We start from the raw sequence: 22834 nt of genomic DNA on the forward strand, positions 1-22834 counted from the left end.
CATTTTAACCACTGTAAGCCCCCTATTTTCTACCAGTGATTCGAGATAGTAATTATTTCGGTTTTATTCTGTTTCTGTCACTAGATGGCGCGAAATTTAATAATTGTACGGATAGATTGAACCTTGTACATTTTTACTGTCTCCATGTTTATTTGAACCAAAACAATGAGAAAGTAGTGTAGGACACCTAATTAATAACATACTACTAATATAACATGATAACATTTTGAAAATATGGCAAAACATTGCCACTTTTTTTTGGAAACTAACCATAGAGTACTAAATAAAACGTCTTTATTACTCTAGTATTTATTTATTTACATCGTACAATATTTTAGAATCACAGGTACCTACTATTAGGTAAATGTACTAGTGTTCAGTGCTCGACATGCTAATGCCCAATAGATGACACCCTGCTGTCACCTCTATTGACAATGACAGTTTCAAGATGACATGTACTGGGACCGTGTCGAGCACCAGTACGTTTACCCTTGTCAACCCATGTTTACCTTACTTATCAACTAAAATAAATTAATACAAATAATACGATTATATTATACCTATCACTATACCTATTAATAATTTGGTACATCAAACCACTGGTACCGCTGCTCACCTTCCGTGTTATATTTGGGTTCCAGGCATTTACTGTTCAACCATCTATCAAAAAAAAAGATTAATATTAATTGTCACCCTACTATTTTCAAATTAGCCGTCAATGCGATTTGTTGCAGGCCAGAGAGCCCTGAGGGGTTACCCCGAAAACCGAAATTCGCAAATTGCGGGGATCTTTCTCTTTTACTCCAATGAAGGCGTAAATAGAGTGACAGAGTAAAATGCACGCAATTTGCGAACTTCGATTTTCGCGGTTATAGCGCTGAACTCGAATCTTTCGAACGCCACACCTATGAAAATGAAAATGAAAATGAATGAAAATGAAAATGAAAATTCTATCGTGAACTTTATCGGAATGCACATGTCAGTCGACGTTTTTGTCGGCCAAAGGGTTAAAAAGGTCGGTTAAGGTGATACTGACCCTCCTTTCTTATTGCACCCGACCACAGGGTAGTCCTTCCGGAAGCACTTGGTGTCTAGAGCGTTGAAGTAGACCGTCCCGATCTGCTTGGCGATCTTGCTCTTGGCAGCGCGCAGGCACAGGCGGAATTTCTCGTCACATTCGCAGCTCAATCTAATAAAGTAGAAAAAAAACAATAGTTTGAGCTATACTCTGGCACATCGACCTTGGGGGGTCATTCATTAATTACATCACACGAATTTCTAGGTTTTTTGACCCCTCCCCTCCTCTTTGTCACACTTGGCAAACCCCTTCCCCCTGGTGTGACGTCACATTTTTTCACCGAAATCGGCAATAGGTAGGTGTACCTACTCGTGTACCTATGATTAATATTTTATTAAAATACTTTTGAAAATGAATACTTATTGGTAATATAGCAGCAAACTAGCTATTACATCCTGATGCACCCTTAAGGCCCGTCCAGAGGCTAAGGGGGCCTAGGGGCTAGATATGAGCTGTGGCTCCTAAAAATACGCTAGTTACACCCTCGGGCATACATACCGCGTGTAGAAGGCATTGTTAGTGAGATTGTGGTTGGTCTGGCCGGCTGTTATGGTGTCGGGGCAGTGGTCGTGGTCGCGGCAGCATATGTCGGTCTCCCGGGCGGGGCCGAGATCGTCGTAGCCGTCCGCTATGTCGCCGGCGCCGCACCATTTTGTACCTTAAAACGTAAAGGCTATATTACCGGTGCATAACTAGTCTTTTTAAGGTGCAGTGGGTAGGGTAACTTCATCGATTCGAAACCCTGATTAAAAATTCGTGTTTTCAATAGGTGTTATATAGCGTTACAAATCCCTGAAGAAACTGGCGTTGGTTCTTGGGCAGTTTATCGTTGAAGACAATGGACTTTTTTCATCAGATCAACGTGAATGCACAATGCTGGGGTCCAATTCCACTCAGAAAAGTGAATAAAGGTGACATAGCTATTAAGATGGGATCGGGTGTCAAATCTTTGGTGTAAGTATTCCCATTTGTCCTCGCCCCACGTGACCGCTGCCATACATTCGGCGGGGATACTTGGGGAATGATTCATAGGAATGCACCCCCCCATCTGTGCCCGGCGGGGACATATGAGAATACACCAAATTAAAAAAAGTAAAATACTGCGCAGCTGCGGTACCGCCACAAAAGGTTCGATGTGGTAGCCATGTCACCGTCCGTACGTTTCTCGAGTCAAATCGGGCGTTTGATGTCACTGGTCACTGACGCATCGCGATCGATAATTGTTTTAATTAGGTTAAGGTCTGATACCAGAAGTTGTCTTTAGAATAGATTAGTTAGGACTTCTTTGATCACGCGACACGCAATCGCAAGTCTGAATAATTCATTTAACTCGCGCACCGAGGAAAATCAGTTGAGCCATTAACGAGTTTTTTTTTCAAAAAACCTATCTTATATTAAAACGACTTAAGTGCCGTGAAGATACGCCCTTTTGCTTGTATGGCTTGTCATTCACTGCTTCACTTCAACTGCTTGTCATAATGATGATGATGATTCATAAAAACTACCCTTTGTGCTTTCCCGGGCCACAAACTATTTCCATATATATTTTTTTCTAAATTGGCTCAGCGGTTTAAGCATAAAGAGGCAACAGACAGGCAATCGTACCAATGAGTAGGTATTTCGGAACTTATGAATCAAATATTTGAATTTTAACAATCTTTTTTCGGTTAAGATCATGAGGAAACTGGACTAATCCCAATAAGGCCTAGTTTCCCCTCAGGATTAGAAGCTCACATGGCAGTCGTCACTTTCTTGGCCGAGCGGACCCCATCAGGCTCCCATGAGACGAGGCAAAAAGCCAGATACTTAGATGAAGACAAAGAAAATATCTTTGATGAAGATGATGATGAATGTAAATATGTACATAAAATGGGTTATTTTTCCAAAATTAACAAACCTGGATAAATCAAACTGAATCTCAGTTCAGACTCGTCCATTTTCATTTCGTCGCTGTCTTCAATCAAACCTCTTTCTCTCAAACTCTGCATGTCCACATCATTAATAACCCAACTAGTACTCGATTCAAGCATAATTATTACTACAAGACACGAAATCTTAGACATTGCGAACATTTCAGCTAAACCAACTGCTAACGTTCAGAGAAGTGAGAATAATGAGCGGTAAACTTGATTGTCTTTATTTATATCAGCTGAAAAGCCTGAATTAAAATACAAGGAAGTCTTAGCAGCCTTAGTATCTATAGCCTCCTGTGGGGCATTATCTACTCTCGACAAGTAGAGTTACACAAGTAAGCTCCACATGTCCTTGTTTAACATGATCTCAACTACAGCAACAATTAAACGTAATCGGAGATCTATTATAAAGCGGTTTGTGTGCGATTAACTCGCCCGCGATTGGAAATGGGACACCTTATCGGCACGGGTAAATTCCGTCTGAAAACCTTAATGTTCGACATTGAGAACTTGGTCGAAACTTCCTTTGCGAAACAATTTACATAAGGAGATTTACATAAAAATTTGTTGTTACAGGTATTAACTAGGTTCCTCTTAACATTATTATCGTGTTTCCTACTCCTCATTTATAACTTTCCGCAGCCCAGTCTTCTTCAACTTGACTAGCCGCTATAACTCAGTACCGTAAAGTGGGGTGAGTAGGGATTGCGAGGACAGTTGGGTTATGAATGGGGAGAGAAGGGATGACACGGGGTGAGATGGTTTTTAAAGGCTACTGCTTCCTAAATAATGTATTCTTATTACAAATGGAGCTAGACACAGTAATGTCCATAATAAAAAAAATCGATCCAACAATTTTCCAAAATCACCTTTGTATGAAATCCCAATCTCATCCCAACTACGAGGGACTAGTGGGTGGGGAGCCATTTTTTTTATTATGGACATTACTGTGTCTAGCTCCATTTGTAATAAGAATACATTATTATGATTGTTATGAAATGGAACTACCTAAAATCATAAAAAAATCTAAAATACAAACGGCCGGAACATTTATGAATAAAATTAAGTTTGCATAAAATGTTAAAATGAAATGTTATCGAGGTTTGAATGCCAGTTTTCTCCCTACTCACTCCGTTTTATGGAAGAGTCCCAGAGAGGAGAGACAGAAAGCGTTACGTTGTCGTAGTGCAAACCATTGTCCATGTCCATACATATAATTATTATGAGTGTAAATGTAACTAGTACGGCTACCATCAGTTTGGCACTGACATAAACGCCATCGAGAACGTAATTTACTTTCTATACATCTCGTTTGCACTAATATGCGAATACGAGCGAGATGTATAGAAAGTAAATTACGTTCTCGACAAACTGATGGTAGCCGTATTGCCAGTATCTCTACGGATGAAAACAGCTTATTCTAAATAAAGTCTTATTTGAATTAGTTAATTAGTTATGACTTCTTACACGTGAAATCGTGCATGAAATCCATCACTAAAGGGCATTATTCTTGTATCTGCATAAGTAGATCCCCTGTCTCCATCAATACTATTCACTATTATTAAGTATCCTTGTTGTAATCGAAGAGTAAATGAATTCAAAGGTGTGCAAACTAGTTATATAAGTACCTACCTACGTTCTAGTACTTATCTAATACCTACCTACTATGAACTAACCATACTATGCAGCACGACCACGTTTTAATAAATTAAATATCTGAAAACCCCATATAGCAAATTTCATCGAAATCGTTAGAGCCGTTTCCTAAGGAATTTAACTTAATTTTAAACCGGACATACGGCTAAAATATGTCGATGTTTTTTTAAGTCGGTAATAAAAATTAAATTAACGAAAGAGGCGAATTTCGAACATCAAATGCAATAAAATATTTGGCAGCTCAGGGTTAACCCGCATGCTACGTCGGAGAGTAAAATGTATTGCTTACCAGTTGATTTTATTTTGTACATCCATTATTAGGTACCTATGTTTACACTTTACATTTATTTACTATCTGTTTTCTAAGTTCCTGCTAAAATCATAATCATAAACTAACTTTTCACCACATCAATTGGTAAAGGCTCGCTTGATTGTTCAAAAACCGATAGCAAAGTTGCATTTTATTCACATGTGAGGCAAAGTAAATGCAAATTTGGAGTTGTTTTCTTACGTTTGATTTAGAATCATAAATATTTAATAACATTAATTTGGATTTGATTTGGTTTGTTTTTGTATGATATCTTACAGTTAATATTGTCTTCGGGTTAGTGTGGTGAAAAATTTTGTGTTTCACTCGGGGGCAAATTTTGTCTAACCCTCGTGCTTTGAAACCGTCGCAACGCTCAAGATTCCATTTTTCGAACCACGAGCTACGCTCATGGATCAATTTTGGAATCTTTCGCTTGCTCGGGTACCTATCAATATTAGAACGAGCGGTTAAACAACAACTTTGCCCCCTTTTAAAATAAATAATTATTTTATTCACATGTGAGACAAAGTAATCAAATGCAAATTTTGAGTTGTTTGCTTATGTTTGCTGGTAGAATTGACTTTTAAATGATGATTTTGGATGATAAATATTTAATAACATTAATTTGGATTTGATTTTGTTTGATTTTATATTTAATATTTGTTTCGGGTTGGTGTGGTGAAAAATTTTGTGTTTCACTCGGGGCCAAATTTTGTTTAACCCTCGTGCTTTGAAATCCTAGGCTCGCAACGCTAAGATTCAATTGTTCGAATTTTTTGAAATTTCGAATTTTGGAGTATCATCATCATTGAACTAGCGACCGGCCCCGGCTTCGCACGGGTTAACAAATTACTTATACATAAACCTTTCCTCTTGAATCACCATATCTATTTTAAAACAACCGCATCAAAATCCATTGCGTATTTTTAAAGATCTAAGCATACATACAGACAGACAGACAGCGGGAAGCGACTTTGTTTTATACTATGTAGTGATCTCTTAACGTTTTTAGTCGAATGAAAACTTTTAACTGAAACCAATCAATTCTACCAGCAAACGAACACAACTCAAAATTTGCATTTGGTTACCTACTTTGCCTCACATGTGAATAAAATGCAACTTTGCTATCAGTTTTTGAACAATCAAGAGAGCCTTTACCAGTTGGTGTGGTGAAAAGTAATTTTACAATATCATTTGACTAATTTCACTTTGTCTATTTATAGATTTATCAAGGGCCTAATGAAAGTAGGTACCTAATGAATCATGCATATGAGGACTATGTCATTTATATGTTGCGTGTCAATTATCTTTGCTAGATGTTATCTTTGAAGAGCATTGGTAAAGATTTCCTTTCCTTAACAAGGGATGACGTTTATCGATCAATTGAAGTTTAGAAGATCTATATGGCATCAGCGGTAGCGGTTAAAATTAAAACTAGGTAGGTATTTGTTGGTCAAATGAAAACGTGTGCAAAAAATATCTACCGGCACACTGTTATGGCAAGCAAATGAAAAGCAAGTCGCAAGCAAGTAGTGAGTAGCAATTATACTTCCATTATTTTAACAAAAGTAGCGCGATTTGATTTATTTCCTGACTTCATTTTGCACGGGATTTTGATTTTTAGAGTCTGTGCAGAATGAGAAGAGTCGTGGAATGTATGGGGCCCAATACAATCCACGACTCTTCTCTTTCCGCACTGACTCTAAACATTAACTACTAAACTTCTATTAGTTTATTCCTTCACTTTTTTCCGTGGTTAGATGTTTTAACAGGAAAGGCCTACCTACAAAAAATGTAGAGTCGAGTCGGGCCGAGATAATCTGCATGGCATTTGTAATGATGACAAAGTGTGACTAAGTTGTCATTAATATCTATTAAAATATGACGTTTATAATGACACTCCCTCACTTTGTTCTATTCAAAACGGTGCAATGACATAAACAGACTCTAACAACATAAGTCGCTTCAACTTTCAATTTGTACCACGCTCTGATTTTACGTACCAATAAAAGCTATAATAGTCACCAATTTATCTATCGTCACCTTAGTATTTTCGAAACGTCTGGTGTGCAAAATGCATCTCAAAGAGAACACGGTAAACGGCGACGGAAGGGACGGAAGGGAAGGGACGGGAGGGAGCGGTTATCATCTTGGACACTTCTTCATGGACTACATGACCAAGTTTCCTGAAGATTGTGTGTGGCAGGTCAGTTTTAAGCTTAGAATCAATTTAAAAGTGGAAAAATTACTGTCTTGGGTGAGACTTGAACTCACGGCCTCTGGATCGATACTCCAGCACTCTGCCATCTGAGCCACCAAGACCTCATCCATAGCCAGCAAATCTTTCCACCATATGGGTCAATAGCTTTCACGGATGGAAATGAGGCATGAAATCATTTTAATTGACAGAATGTGGGCATTCAGATTGTAATGCAGTACCCCTAGTGTGAATTTCATTCGATTTCGTTCCGAGGGTTCCGTACAAATTTAACTTATTTTCCCTGTATTTTTAGTATTAAGTCTCATTTTGTATGGGATTTTGAGTTTCCACATCGTCCCGCTTGGCGCGCTCTTCAAAATCCCATACAAAATGAGACTTAATACTAAAAATACAGGGAAAAATAAGTTACATTTGTACGGAACTCTCGGTGGGCGAGTCCGACTCGCACTTGGCCGGTTTTTGAAGTGAAAACTTCTTTAGCGGCGCTGTGCACATTTTGAGGTGGTGGCGAAAAAATGTTAAACTCGAGACAGCGTAAGACGATCACGTGATCGTAAGATTTAGATGGCCACTCATTTAGATGAAAAACTGTTACATGTATAATGTCATTGAGTTTTTCTTTATTGATTTAAATGCCATCTAGTGAGTTTCGCTCTAACTGGTATTAATATAACTCGAGTACTAACAGTGATGTGCTTAGGGGTTTCAAGTAATTAACGCTAACGCTAGATGGCGTTAACCTCAATTATACACAGTGCATTTTGCACTAGTCATTGAGTTTTCACTTCTGCCGGCACTCCCTGTGTGCAACCCGTTGTTTTTTTAATTAAACCTCTAATCTAAACACCTTAGATCGATGCAGCAACAGGCGAATCCGAGACGAAGTCGTCAGTCAAGTCCCGTTCCATACGGCTCGCAATAAGTCTCCGGAACGCGGGGCTGCGGGCGGGCGACGTGGCCGTGGTCTCCGGCCGAAACCACCTGGACGTTCACATTCCTTTTTATGCTGCTTATATGAATGGGCTGCCCTTGGCTGGGATCGATCCCATTTATAAATATGGTAAGCTACTGTTTTACAAAATTCCCGATTGGTGCCTCTACCTACGATTGAAAATCGAAAAATCGTATTATCATTATTAAACAGCTAATTATAGTTCGTTATTTATCATTAGAAAAAAAGTAAACAATTTATTGAAATACACTTTTGAAAAATAAGTCACGGCATAGGCACCTATATGATTCATAATTGTTACATATTGTAACAATTATGAATCATATAATCAGGTACGATTATATATTTACATTCTTTTGCTTTCATAAGTAATAATATAAATATGTACATTGGATGCAAAATAATAGTTATTTGTTTTACAAGGGAGCAAAGTTGTTGTTTAACCGCTCGTGCTAATATTGATACCCGAGCAAGCGAAAGATTCCAAAATTGTTCGACGAATGGAATCTTGAGCGTTGCGGCGGTTTCAAAGCACGAGAGTTAAACAAAATTTGCCCCCTAGTGAAACACAAAATTTTTCACCACACCAACCCGAAGCAATTATTAAATGTAATATATCAAACAAAATCCCAAATGAATGTTATTAAATATTTATCATCCAAGATCATCATTTAAAAGTCAATTCTACCAGCAAACATAAGAAAACAACTCAAAATTTGCATTGGCCTCACATGTGAATAAAATGCAACTTTGCTATCAGTTTTTGAAGTGCAAAGTACCTAAGCCTTTCCGAGCTACAAAGGGCTACTAAGTGCTGTTTATGTTTAATTTCTAATTTTGTTTTTATTTTACAGATGAAATTAAATATCATTTCGAGACGACCAAACCGAAAATAGTGTTCTGTGAGGTGGAAAACTTCGGCGATATGAAGAGAGCCGTGACAGACCTCGGGCTGGATACGAAATTAGTGACATTCGGGGACGGGGAACATTCGTTGGCAAAGTTCTTAAAAATGTACGATGATCACACGCCGGAACACGCATTCAAGTAAGAAAAATTAAATAACAATAGGTAATAGAATAAACTAGGTTCAAAAGATTTGTAAATGTCTGTATAATTTATAGGTATATAGTATGGTGAATGCAAATAAAGAAATCCCATCAAAAACATTACATGTAAAAAGGTGCAAGTCTCGCAACGCTTCTACTACAAATAAGTTTTGAGATGTAATGTGAAACCAAGTCGGTTATTTTAATCCATGAAGTTATATTTTTTAACTCTAAATCCGTGTTTTAATCAGTGCCAGGGGGTGTTAAAACTGTATCAAATATATATCTTTAATATGTAATACATATAATGACTTGGCAATCGCACATAATGCTTTACTCGTACCGTACTCGTAAATATGTGTAATGCTCGAACTGCAATTAGCGCTAGCGTTATGTTCAATTAGAAATATTTTTAATAGGTGACGATGATCCTTATGTCATTTTGCAGCCGTGCGATGGCCAAGTCATTAAATACGTATTACAAATTAAAGATATATATATGATACAGTTTTAACACCCCCTGGCACTGATTAAAATAACCGATTTGGTTTCACATTACATCTCAAAACTTATTTGTAAAGTAGAAGCGTTGCGAGACTTGCACCTTTTTACATGTAATGTTTTTGATGGGATCTCATCTCTTTTTGTAGACAGTCCTTCTTTTCGGGTACTCATACCCATACTATGTATACACATATCATAAAGAAACACATCTTCATTCATACTCACATCGTACATCGTAGTGTACCTTTACTTTACCTACTATTGGTAGGAACTGCAACAGCAACTTTGTAATAGCATATATTTATATGGGATTACAAACTTACTTATGCAGTTCTTAGATTTTTAAAACGTGACTGATATTGCAATATTTTTAGGTTTTCTATGGCTTGATAAACTGAAAACTACTTATGTTTAAAATTTGAAGCTTGTGGGTATACTAGAAGTACCTTAGAATTATGATGATCGTAGGTGAGTGAGTCAGTGAGTGAGTGTGTCAGTGTCGAAAATAAGGAACTTTGACGTACAATCATTCTTAAACTACTAGTACAAATTGAATGTTTTTGAGAATATATCTTAAGCATGTTTAGCCCTATATACTACTGAAAATTCAGGGTTCTAGCTTCAGCCAGCACAAAATTACAGGACGTCGAAAATGGCCTGAATCGCTTCGAGAAAAGGATGGTACGGCCGTGCCTCTTTGTTTTGCTCGACTTGGCGGGGGCACTGCCGTGCCCCCAGATGAATGAATGAATACTACCCTGATACTACCTACCTACCTATTAGATAACTGATGTAAGCAATTAAGCATATGTTCAAATTGAATGCTTGCCATCAGCATTATCCAGGCGTTATAGTCTGTGCGTTATACCGATATTTATTTTATAACATTTTTTTATTTTAATATTGTGTTTTAGAGTGGCTACCTTCGATACAAACAAGGTGTTTGCGTGGCTCGTGAGCACGAGCGGCACCACGGGGCTGCCCAAGGTCGCAGCCTTCCAGCACCCCACCATTATCAAGATACTTCAACTATATGTGCTACTCAAAGAATCGTGAGTCACTAAGTGCCAGTTGCATCATCCGTACTTGACAGACTGATCAACGTCACCCGGCGCGCCGCGGCGGTTTACTATGAAACTTTTCGTACAATAAAATTTTGCGAACTCTTTAACGATGACAAACAGCTTAGCTGGGTGCAACCAACCCTAAGTGTAAGGCCTGAGTAGACGCTCGAGTTGGGCGTGCACCGCTGCGGGGCGGGGCGTGCGGCGTGCATGTTAAACAAATGCAAACGTATAGGAGCGGCCCTAGTGCACGCTGCTCAAATTACTTGTGAGCCCGACGCCACGCCGCACGCCCCGCCGAACGCTCCGCTTCGAGCGTCCACTCAGGCCTTACACTTACACTAAGCGTATAGATGCTCGTATTAATAGTCACACTCACACTAATAAACGTTTTGCTCTTGGAGTTTGTGATGGAATATGTACCTTATTTTATTAGCTAACTCTCTTTTCTCTCTTAATAGTGTTTCTCATTAGGAGTAGGTGTGTTTTTCTAAATACACTAGGCATGGTACACAACTTAGCAGTACTACTTTGCGTTCAAAAGAATCTGCAACAGTTAAATTGTTCTTTATCTCTTTTTGTTCAGCTATCAGAGAATGGTACATACTTTTGACTGTACCCATGCCTTATCTGAAAACTTGAAAAGTTGTTTACTTCTTGTAGAGAAGTCCAACTAGCTCTGAACTTGTCGAGCGTGCAGTGGATCTCCTCGTACCTGGCGTCGCTGGCCATGATCACCGCCAACCACGTGAAGGTGCAATCCTCGGCGCCCCACACCATCGAGCACGCCATTGACATCATTAACAAATATCGGGTGAGAGTTGAAAGGTGTTAATAGAAACTTAACGTCAGTAACGTAAATATATAAATCAAATTATTAAAAATATCAAATGTATATTTTCTATTGCCAAAATATGTCGTTTTCAATAAAAAAGTTGTTGAGTTATTGACAACATCATTTAGTAGAACGAAAATGATCAGACCAACAACAACTCTTATTTATTTCATTCCTCGTATTTATAACTATCAAAATGTATCAGTCGAATGTGAAATAGAGTAATGGTATTTACCTGCTCCTAACACTACATGCGCACGTAGTCAAGTATCTGAGGATTCGAAATCCGTTGCAAATACACCTTGCGTTCTAAACGCCTTCTCCGTTGATGTATTCCCATTTGTCTCCACCCCACGTGCCGCCATACATAGGGACAAATGGGAATGATTTATATGAAAACACGTATATTCCCATCTGTCCCCGGTGAGGACAATTGGGCATACAACTCTTTCGTATGTAAAAATACTAAGTTCCTATTTTTTCAGCCGGCCATAAGCACCGGCAGCCCCCTGTTATTCACAGGCATCGCCCGTCACCCGAAGCCCTGTGACATGACCTGCTTCAACACCATTGTCGTCACTGGCTCCTCTATCAACACAGACATTTTGCAACTGCTCAGAGTAAGTCGTCTATTGACATTTCATATGTTGGCGGCCGATTGTAAGATCAGGCGCATCATGAAATCCCTAGGCATATCGTGAAATGTGAAAATCTTCGTCTCGTTATGAACCTATCCTACCTATAGGAATAGGAACGTATCATATAGGTAGCACAATAGAACAATGGCGTCGTCGGTAGCCGATGCAGGGGGGGCATGCAATGCGATATTTCATCTCCAGGGGAAATTTTTATGAATATTTTTATCGGGCCTGATTTTCTTGTGAAATATTGGTTTTGATTTGAAGTATTGCATTTATCAACATTTTTCAGTCGAAAATGCGACCCAAAGCCGAGATATGGAATCTGTTTGCACAAACTGAGTGTGTGGGACCAATTTTCCTGCCTTGCCCAAACGGTCCCGCTGGAAATGTGGGAAAAGAAATTGACCTAGTACAAGTTCAGGTATATTTTATTAAAATTTAGCGACAAATTAGCTTTAGATTTCAATATTATTGAACAATAAAAACTAATTGTATCCTGTATATTTTCCCCTCTAATATATAAATATTAGGTATACGGCAATCTTACACATAGGTACCGACCTAGTCCCACAGTAAGCTCAATAAGGCTTGTGTTGTAGGTACTAGACGACGATATGTAATATGTAGATAGGTACTATACATAGAAGACATCCAGAACTCAGGAACAACCAGTGTTTATACATAAATAAATGCCTAAAATCCTGACAGGATTCGAACCTGGCATCTTCTGCTTTGAAGATTATTTTAATATCTTTTTTATTTATACTTAGGTAATTCATATTTAAAACGTAATTATAAATCCGGAGTTAATATTTCCATTTGCAGTTGGTGGATACAAAGACTGGCGAAGTCATTACGGAGCCAAACAAGGTCGGGGAGCTTTGGTCTAAGGGCCCTAGGTTCGCTGTAAGTACCTACTTATCTATTTATTAAAAAAAATCTTCGAGGTCACCGGGGACCGTAGGGCTGGCTCGTTCCTCGACCAACGGATCGGCGTAGCCATCCAAAGGGGGAACGCAGCCAGTCTTATGGGAACCCTCCCACAGGGATCGGACCTGGGTGATCTAGCCTAATATATACATATTGGGCTAGGTCACCCACATTATGTTTTAATATTTTTTTAGTTTACTTTTCATTTATTCATTTAATTTATTAGATTAGGTTATTTATAATATGAATATAAAAGTAAAATATAAAAATACATATATAAACACATTATAAAAAACCTAACCTAGGATGCCGCCGGCAGCGGGGCAGGGCCCAAGCTACCGGTGGTCAGGGCCGCAGAGAGAGGAACCGGCGGACTATCCGCGCCGTGTCCAAGATCACCGCCTTCTGCATCTGGCCCTTGATCCAACCACCTAGCGAGAGTCTCTCAAGATGTTGGTCGAGACTCTTCGCTATTAGACCGTTCGCTGAAACAACTATCGGGACAATGAACGTCGAAGTGAAGTTTACTTATTATTAACAAATAAAAGTTATATGTACTCGTATATACACAAACTTGTAATAAATTATTATTTTATACCACATCGGTGGTAAACAAGCATACGGCCCGCCTGATGGTAATAAAGCAGTCACCGTAGCCTATGGACGCCTGAAACTCCAGAGGTGTTACATGCGCGTTGCCGTCCTTTTAAAAACCTGTACACTCCTTTTTTACTGTACACTCTTTTCTTTGGTATGTATTCCACTGAGCTCGGTTCAGTGTTCTGCCCATGTTTTTAATTTCAACCTGTGTCATGTCATAGAGAAAAAAATACATGGATTGCTCACTCCATTAATCAGTTTTCGTACCAAAAAGACTATTAATTTCAGTGTCTACATCTATCAGTGTAGCACCGACCGGAAAGTCTTATGCTTATGCTCAACAACATCTATTGTCAAGTAGCAGTACTGATAGTTCCGCTACTCGATGCTAGATGTAGACACTGAAATTAATAGTCTTTTTGGTACCAAAACGGATGTATGGAGTGAGCACTCTTGTCTTACTATATTTCTCTATGGTCATTTAGGAGTACTACAATAACCCAGAAGCGACCGCTCGGGCGATCACAGCCGATGGCTGGTACAAGACCGGAGACCTGCTGTACAGAGACAAAGACGGCTACTACTTCTTCGTGGATCGCATGTCTAATGCCTTCAAAGTTAGACGTTACTTTGTAAGTATTATGTATTATCAATTCGTCAACCTATTATTTCACTAGACTTATATTGACTGGGATATGATCCGTGATTACCTTTTGTATTGTTTTCGAGTTTGATATTTCGACGCAGTTTGATATATACTTATACTGACGGGTAACTGAAGATTGCGGGTGGGTGTCAAAGTCTAGTCTAGTCTAGGGAAACTAAGCGTGAATTATTCAAAACTGTTAACGTATTATTTGTTGTCTGTGTAGGTAGGTAGTAAGTAGGCCAATCAAATTAGATTTTTTCGAAGAATTAATTCCCAGCAAGCTGGAAATCGTACGGCTCGCCTGATGGTAAATGATCAGCCATAGGCCCTTTAATAATGCGTTCCAAGGGTTCCGTACATTAAGTCCGACTCACGCTTGACTACACATTTCTAATAGGTTTTCCTGTCATCTATAGGTAAACAACTATTTTGTGTATTTTTTTCATAATTTTAGACCCAGTAGTTTCGGAGATAAAGGTCGGACAGACAGACAGACAGACCCACGAGTGATCCTATAAGGGTTCCGTTTTCTCCTTTTGAGCTACGGAAACCCTAAAAACATACACAACACTGAGTGAGGTATTCGCATGCATTTTAAATTATTATATTCTTCAGGTGATGCCCATGGAGGTGGAATCAGTGATAAAAACGCACCCTGACGTGGTGGAGGCGTGCGTGGTCGGCGTGCCGCACGCCGAGGACGGCAAGCGCGCCGTCGGCGTCGTGCAGCGCCGCGTCGGCGCCGCCGTCACCGAGCAAAGCATCATGGACCTCGTTGCCAGTTAGTAATTAAGTTACAAGCACACTTGCAAGGATGCCTTTAAATATCCCATTCTGTTCATATGATATTCGAATTCTATGGAAATTTTACAAAAATGGTCGTTTGGTGATGTTGATATAGCACTTAAGTATCCATACTAAGTATCCATAATCTGGGGGACCGTAGTGCCTCCGCCAAGACGAGCAAAGCGAAGCGCAAGGGCACCCTTTTCTCGAAGCACTTCGTCGTTTTTTTGAACCCTCATAACTTGGGTTTGAATTATACCAGATAAACAAAATTCTCGGGATATGATGTCAATAGTGGACTTATTAAATATAAAAGAATTCAATTGCATAGCTCTTATACTTAAGATTTTATTCATATATAAAAAACCCCAATTTCGTCACTGATTCACTCACTGTTGATCATCAAAACCTCTAGGGTACTTCCTGAAGTCTTAGAAAGCTGAAATTTGGTATGTAAGATAGTATTAGTACACAAACAACAAAATAATTCAAAAACTTGAAATTTTTTGCCCCTAAGGGGGGGAAAAGGGGGGTGGAATTTTGTATGGGAAATCAATAACCGCTGAACCGATTTACTTGAAATTTGGTATGTAGATAGTTTTTGTAATGGAGAATGGCATAGAATAGTTTTTAATCCCAAAATCACCCCGTAAGGGTGAAAAGCGGATGGAAAAGGGCGTTAGAGGAAAAAGAGGGTTGAAGTTTGTATGGGGAATCAGTAAAAAGCAGATTGTATAAAAGATGCCCCGAGGTACGTATTTCAGGATTTTTAATAGTACCTTAAATCACACGCGCAACCCTTTAAATTAGGGGATGGAAGCAACTTACAAAAAGAAGTGAAATCCCACCAAAAACATTTTCATGTAAAATGTTGCCAAGACGAAACCATAAGGCTCGCACTGACAAAAAGTTATCAGATCTCTTGTAGAGCCAAGCTTCTAACTCTACAAGCCCTAACTTCACAAACTCTACACCTTAGTCAAAATATGTGGCTTGGCCGTTTCGTTACTCCAAGAACTATTGTATTATAAAAAATAATGAATAGTGAATACATTATTCACCTTACGTCCATGTGACAGTAGCGAAACGGTCAAGCCACATATTTTGACTAAGGTGTAGAGTTTGTGAAGTTACGATTTAATTGAAATTGGGCATAAAGATAGTTTGAGTCCCGGGGAAGGACATAGGATAGTTTTTAATTTTTATGTCGGAAATGATCCCTGAAGAGAGTGCAAAGGGCGGTGGAATTGAAAGAGTTAATGAATTGCCTAGTCGAAGTTGAAGTCGCGGGCAAAAGCTAGTATTTCTATAAAATCGCTCTGATACCCATCATTTTTAAGTAGCCATTTTTTATAATAAAAAAATTAAGTCGGTGGCGTCGATGCAGACGGATTGACTTTAAAATTAAATACCTATCTTTATTTTTCTTTTCCAGCTAATCTCTCAGTCAACAAACATCTACACGGTGGAGTCATTTTCGTGGACAGCTTCCCTAGAACAGTCTCCGGTAAAATAATCCGACCAAAAGTTCGCGACATGGTCATACGAGTTCACAGTGAATTTATCAGTGATGTTCCCACGTACCCAGAATCGCCAAGTGAAAAACTAAATGAAAGTATTAAAATTATCGACTAAGCCTTCGAATGCTATTAATTAGGAAATAAAGTGTACAACTTAACGTATATGTTTGTAAGTAAATCTTTTTAATAATAAAGATATTTTATTTAGGTTACATTATATTTAGGTTAATATAAGGTTTATTCGGGTAATTCCGGAAATCTGGTAATCCCGAAAATCATTGTAAAATCACTCATATTCCGTTGTAGTAAGAGTCAGCTTTCGGAATTATCCGCCACTTTCGTTCATTCGGAAATACCCTAATACACCCTACATATATATTTTTTTATTACAAGGTACAGGCGTTTACAAAACGAGAGGTTGAGTTATAAATAAAAAATTCGCAAATATTATTTATGTTCAAGAGATTTTAAGAGAAAATAAATCATACCTAATACATATTTAAACGGAAACGCTTATCGGTTTAATATGTTATAGAGAGATTTTGTTCGCTACGGCGCTATCGTGGCGGGGCCTAGCACCGCAGAGTATCGACTGCCTAGATTGTTTTAGAAGCCTGCCAGGATATCTATTTTTACTCCTGATTCCTATCCTGTAATCATTACCACACCACAGAGACTATCAGCCATCACCAACCACCAACCCGGCTGTATTTAATATATTCCAGAGACAGCTTAAAAACCTACAATGAAATCTCTAGTGAGGTCAGAGCGACCAATTTTCAACAAATAAACAAGGTAACCAACTAGTTTAACAGGCTCATACTATGACGTAAATCACATGGATGAACGTGAGGAGTTAGCAAGATAGGCATTAGGCACCTTGGCACAATGCAGGCCAATTATAAAGGGCAAAGAGATCACTTCACTAGCTTCTGAGTACGTATAAAGGCAATGTCAAATAAAGGATGACTCATGTTAGACCGGGCCATGTCCGGGCCGGAGCTTCCGGTGCTTCTTTTTCTATGGAAAGCATCACGTGATTACCTGTCATCAGTAAGCCACCTGTAAAAGTAAGCGCCGGAAGCTCCGTCCCGGACACGGCCCGGTCTAACGTGAGTCATCCTTAAGTACTCAACGGAGATAGGTAGGTACTCTACGGTTTACGAGTATACAGTGTGGAAAGATAAGTCGGGCCCTGGAGGGAAACTACCTTAAATCCTTAAGCTGGCTCATTTTACTTAAAGGAGACATTCCTTTATTTTTAAAAAGAAACAAAACTGCATTCAAAGATTTTCTAAAACTCGCTTGCCTCGCCCGGGACTCGAACCGACTAAAAATTCCAAAAAATAAAAACTCGCAATTTTATTCTACTAGTCGATACAGTGTCACGAATAACGTGAATGTAAAATAGTTAACGCTCACAAAGTTATTTGCCGCCTTAGGATACCTTTATTTTATACCTACTTACGCTCATTGAATAATAAAAGTATTTGTATTTATAGTAAACAAATACTTATATTTTGTAACCTACTATTAATTTTGACTTATACTCTCATACGTTTAATAATAAAATAACTATTTCTTTCTTCAACGCACAGACAGATATCCTACGCTGTGATAGGTATTTTATATATACGTACGACCGACCGGTCCCGGCCGCTGGTCACCTCGCCCTTCCGTCGCGCACCGCGGGAGTCCCCGCGCTCGCGGGCGCCGCGGGTCGCGGCATTCCGCTCCCAGCATTGCTACGCACAGGCTGCGTCCCTTTATATTAAATCCTGTCCGCGGAGCGATCGCTACTGCGCGGACGTGTTTTATATTTAATTAAAAATTAAATTATTCCTTAAAATCAGTGAATCCCATATTGGGAACTCCCTACGGGGTTGGCATTTTTGCCACCATGACCTTGGGCTTGATGAAGCCTTAAGCGCTACCTCCGACGGCTCAGCTACCGTCGTGAGCTACCTCCGTGTCGACCTTGGGCGACCTTGACCTTGGCTGCGCCTCGTCTCTTGGCCTTAAGTCAAACTCCACCACGCTACGCACATCCGAGGGACGTGGGGTATTGTACTAGAAGACCGGCCAACTCTCTAGTAGACAGACCCAGAATCTAGGCTTCGAACCCACTCTTGTTCTAGTATAATTATTAGCCTTAACTTATTAAATAACTCTTACTTTACTACTTTAAGCTAAAAACTTAATTGCTAGACTCAAACTTAATCTAAACTTAATACCTACAACTTACTTCTAGAAAATTTAACCTTATCTTTAAACTTAAACGAGATAGTGTATATTAGTATTAGGGTAAATTAAATAAATTGTTATTAAGATTTAAATATTCTTGATTATTTACGTCCCAACAATATCTCCCCAGGTAATATACGGTTAGGTGATATTTTTAGGTGACAACAGTTAATGTTAATGATAACATTTCTCGAAGAAACATTAGATCTTAAACTCGTCTGTCGTACAAAATATCCATAAAATGTAATATTTAGTACTCAAGATTTTTTTAGACAAGCCAAATCGAAGAAAAAAAGAAAAATACTTTGAATGCAGTTTTGTTTCTTTGTAAAATGAGCCAGCTTAAGGATTTAAGGTAGTTTCCCTCCAGGGCCCGACTTATCTTTCCACACTGTATATAGACTTATATAATAGTCATTGACGTTGGTAGATGTCCTCCAAGTTTAAGTCAGCCGGCTTTTTAATGTATGCATTAAAATAGAACAATTTCGGTGTATACAAGCCCGTCAGTTTATTATTGACCTCTGCCGCGAAGCGTTCGCTGTTCCGTGTTCCCATTATGGCCGCTATAATATCTTTATTTCTATTGATGTTCGCGTTCAGCTCCAGCCAATCTGGCTATATTCAGAGATCGGAGCTGGTGCATCAGCGGGCGGTCCGCGCCATTCCGAATGCAACTGCCGTTGCAACTGCTCGCACATATCCGGCTCCAAACCTAGCCACTGGCTTTGTCGATCTCGTAAATTTGTTCACCGATGTGCCGATTTCTATAGTGCGCTCCATCAGCAGCGGCGGCAGCGGTATCAACGGCCTCCCGGTCTCCTTCAACGACAACAATTTCGGAGCTTTGGGTGAAAATTTCGTCTCCGATTTCAAGTATGGCTTGCGAAATAACGAAGATTGCGACCTCAGATGTGATCAGCTCATCGCTAAATATGGATTTCCTGTGGAGACTCACGAAGTTGTAACTGAGGATGGGTATATCTTGAAGATGTTCAGAATACCTAGTGACGGCCCGCCTGTTTTACTACAGCATGGCCTGAGTGGTAGCGCAGACGATTACGTAGTGGCTGGCTCGGAAAGCGGAATAGCGTATTTACTAGCAAGAGATGGATATGATGTATGGTTAGCTAACTCCCGTGGCTGCAAACATTCCCGCCGGCATATCACAATGAAACCTTCCCGTGGTGCTTTTTGGGATTTCTCCTGGCACGAAGTAGGTTACTACGACCTTCCGGCTATGGTCGATTACGCTCTCAATGTTACCGGTCGCGACAAGCTTAAATTTATCGGGCACTCTCAAGGAACTACAGCTTTCTTTGTGATGGGGTCCGAGCGGCCAGAATACATGGATAAAATTGCCTTTGCGGTGGCATTGTCGCCAGCCGCTTTTAATTCTCATATGAGGTCACCGTTCATACGGCTGTTAGCGCCTTCATCTGGATTGTTGTATGCGGCATCAAGAGCTTTCGGTATTCACGAGTTGGGGCCGGACAACAACTTGGTGCGGCTCGCGCGGTGGCTGGCGTGCGGCACGGGGCCGCTGGCGGAGTTCTTTTGTTCCAACATCATCTTCCTCGTAGCGGGGTTCAACGTCGAGCAGTTGAACGTCACGAACCTTCCTGTAATATTCAGTCACATGCCTTCGGGAGCTGCGGCGAAACAGTTAGTTCATTACGCGCAAGAAATTATTTCGAAAAAGTTTAGGCAGTTCGATTACGGGGCGGAAGAGAATATGAAGCGATATGGGAGCAGTGAGCCTCCTGAGTACGACCTGGGGAAAGTGACGGCGCCGGTGTCGTTGGTGTACAGCGACGCTGATTGGCTGGTGGACCCGCGCGACGTGGCCAAGACGGAGAGGCTGTTGCCGAACGTCGTCGACTCGCACATGGTGCCTAGTAAAAACTTCAATCATATGGACTTTATTATAGCGAAGGATGTGAAACATTTAATTTATAAGAGGCTGAGTAAAATGTTGTCTCGTTATTAAGATTTAGTAGCGGGTTCTTTTTCAAAATAATTATGGTAGCGGCATACGGCCCGTTTCGAACAATGCCTCTAAGAAGTCACAGCGGTACGATACCGATCTGTCAGTCTCAAAAGTGACATTACTTAAACCAAAGACGTCACTTTTGACACTGAACGATTGTATAGCTGTGACTTCTTAGAAGCATTGTTCGAATCGGGCCGAAATTTGTCAAGAACATTTTAAATCGTTACAACAAGGTGTAAGGTATTAAGATTAAGTATAGGTATATTTTTACATGATGTTAGGTATCGAACTTTAAACTTTACCTTAGATAATCCAGAATTGTAGGATTCACTCAAAATAAAATCAAAATTCTTATAAGACTGCCAAAGACTGCACAATATGAGTAAGGTTACAGAAATATTTAATGGAAGTGTGAAAACTTTTGGTCTTTTAATATCAGCATTAATACAACGCCTCAATAAATGTGTTTAGTCTTAAAAATATAGTTTAGAAACAATTAAATATTGTATAAAACAAATTTAATGTCTATCTATTTTAATTTGATGTTTCACGTGTCTTGTTATAAAACTTATAAATATAAATGTTAACTCGATGGCCATGAACAAGACCGTGATGTCGAGATTATATAAGTAGTTAGGTATACTTACGTCGGTATATATAAAAAACCGGAAAATACATGTTACTAAAATAAAGTAATGTTCTTATTATCTAACAAGTTGTGTTTGCCAGAATATAGGTACACATACACAACTGGCAAACACAACTTGTTAGACAATAAGACCCAGGAAAATTATACAAAACATTAATTACCAAGCTTACGAACGTGAAAAGTTTGGAAAACACTGCGACTGCTGACACTGAGCGAGAAGGAAATAACAATTAACACGGGTTCGACAAGGATGACGGTTAGGGACAAAATGGCGGATTGTCAAATGTGACAGCGCTATCCTGTGTTGCCAGTAGTGTAAACAGAATTACCCGAACGTCTGAAATTTCTTTCGTCAATCGGAAGATAAAGTCTATTTTTTTATTCGGTAGACTAAAATGACATTTCATAGTATGAAACATTTTATGACTTTAGGTATTGCTAACGAATAATTAAAAATGACGTGTTATTGTAGAATTTAAGATAAAATACATATAAATGAAAATTATAAAATTATAAAGAAATATTTTAACTTATTAACCATAGATATAATGTGGGTACATTATATCTATGTAACATGTTATGTTGAAATAAAGTGGCAATGTTATTGTGACGTAGGCCTGTGTCACTCTGGGAAGAGAAAACCATGTTTTATTAGACCATGGTAGGTACTGATAATTCTCTGTGTCTACTTATGTATGAAATGAGAGTCCTGGGCCAAACTATAGATTTCTTTTTATTTACCTGCCTGTAAATATTTTGAAGTGAAAACTTCTTTAGCGGCGCTGTGCACTTTTTGAGGTGGGGAAAAATGTTCTCGAGACAGCGTTAGACGATCACGTGACCGTAAGATTTAGATGGCCACTCATTTAGATAGCATTTAAATCAATAAAGAAAAACTCAATGACATTACATGAAAAACTGTTACATGTAATGTCATTGAGTTTTTATTTATTGATTTAAAAGCCATCTAGTGAGTTTCGCTCTAACTGGTATTAATATAACTCGAGTACTAACAGTGATGTGCTCAGGTGTTTAAGTAATTAACGCAAACGCTAGATGGCGTTAACCTCAATTATACATATTAGTGCATTTTGCACTAGTCATTGAGTTTTCACTTCTGCGGGCACTCCCTGAGTGCAACCCGTTGTTTTTTTTTATTATGAGTATAAGGTAAGATAAGATAAATGTTTATTTTTGCAAGAATGTAGGTACATAGTTACAAGATGTCAGGGTGATAATT

At 39.1% G+C, this 22834-nt stretch overlaps 3 protein-coding genes across 3 annotated transcripts; 2 read left to right on the forward strand and 1 right to left on the reverse strand.

The window, feature by feature from the left end:
* Positions 1 to 575: 575 nt before the first annotated feature.
* LOC134656732 (phospholipase A2-like) lies at positions 576 to 3199 on the reverse strand. Its single transcript, XM_063512243.1, has 4 exons — positions 2976 to 3199; positions 1577 to 1736; positions 1037 to 1189; positions 576 to 660 (listed from the first exon to the last, which is right to left on the reverse strand). Exons 1-4 carry the CDS (start codon positions 3148 to 3150, stop codon positions 576 to 578), a joined length of 573 nt encoding a protein of 190 aa, XP_063368313.1. The 5' UTR covers positions 3151 to 3199.
* Positions 3200 to 7025: 3826 nt separating this feature from the next.
* Positions 7026 to 16823, forward strand: LOC134657120 (luciferin 4-monooxygenase-like). Its single transcript, XM_063512673.1, has 11 exons — positions 7026 to 7163; positions 8031 to 8238; positions 8985 to 9177; positions 10598 to 10735; positions 11411 to 11561; positions 12068 to 12202; positions 12513 to 12644; positions 13049 to 13129; positions 14239 to 14385; positions 15018 to 15183; positions 16624 to 16823. Exons 1-11 carry the CDS (start codon positions 7032 to 7034, stop codon positions 16821 to 16823), a joined length of 1683 nt encoding a protein of 560 aa, XP_063368743.1. The 5' UTR covers positions 7026 to 7031.
* Positions 16824 to 19500: 2677 nt separating this feature from the next.
* LOC134656788 (lipase 3-like) lies at positions 19501 to 20982 on the forward strand. The gene has a single exon (XM_063512311.1). The coding sequence runs from the start codon at positions 19512 to 19514 to the stop codon at positions 20940 to 20942; it is 1431 nt and encodes a 476-aa protein (XP_063368381.1). The 5' UTR covers positions 19501 to 19511; the 3' UTR covers positions 20943 to 20982.
* Positions 20983 to 22834: the final 1852 nt, after the last annotated feature.

The sequence above is a fragment of the Cydia amplana genome, chromosome 19 (assembly GCF_948474715.1).
Source record: "Cydia amplana chromosome 19, ilCydAmpl1.1, whole genome shotgun sequence".
Taxonomy (NCBI): Eukaryota; Metazoa; Arthropoda; class Insecta; order Lepidoptera; family Tortricidae; genus Cydia; species Cydia amplana.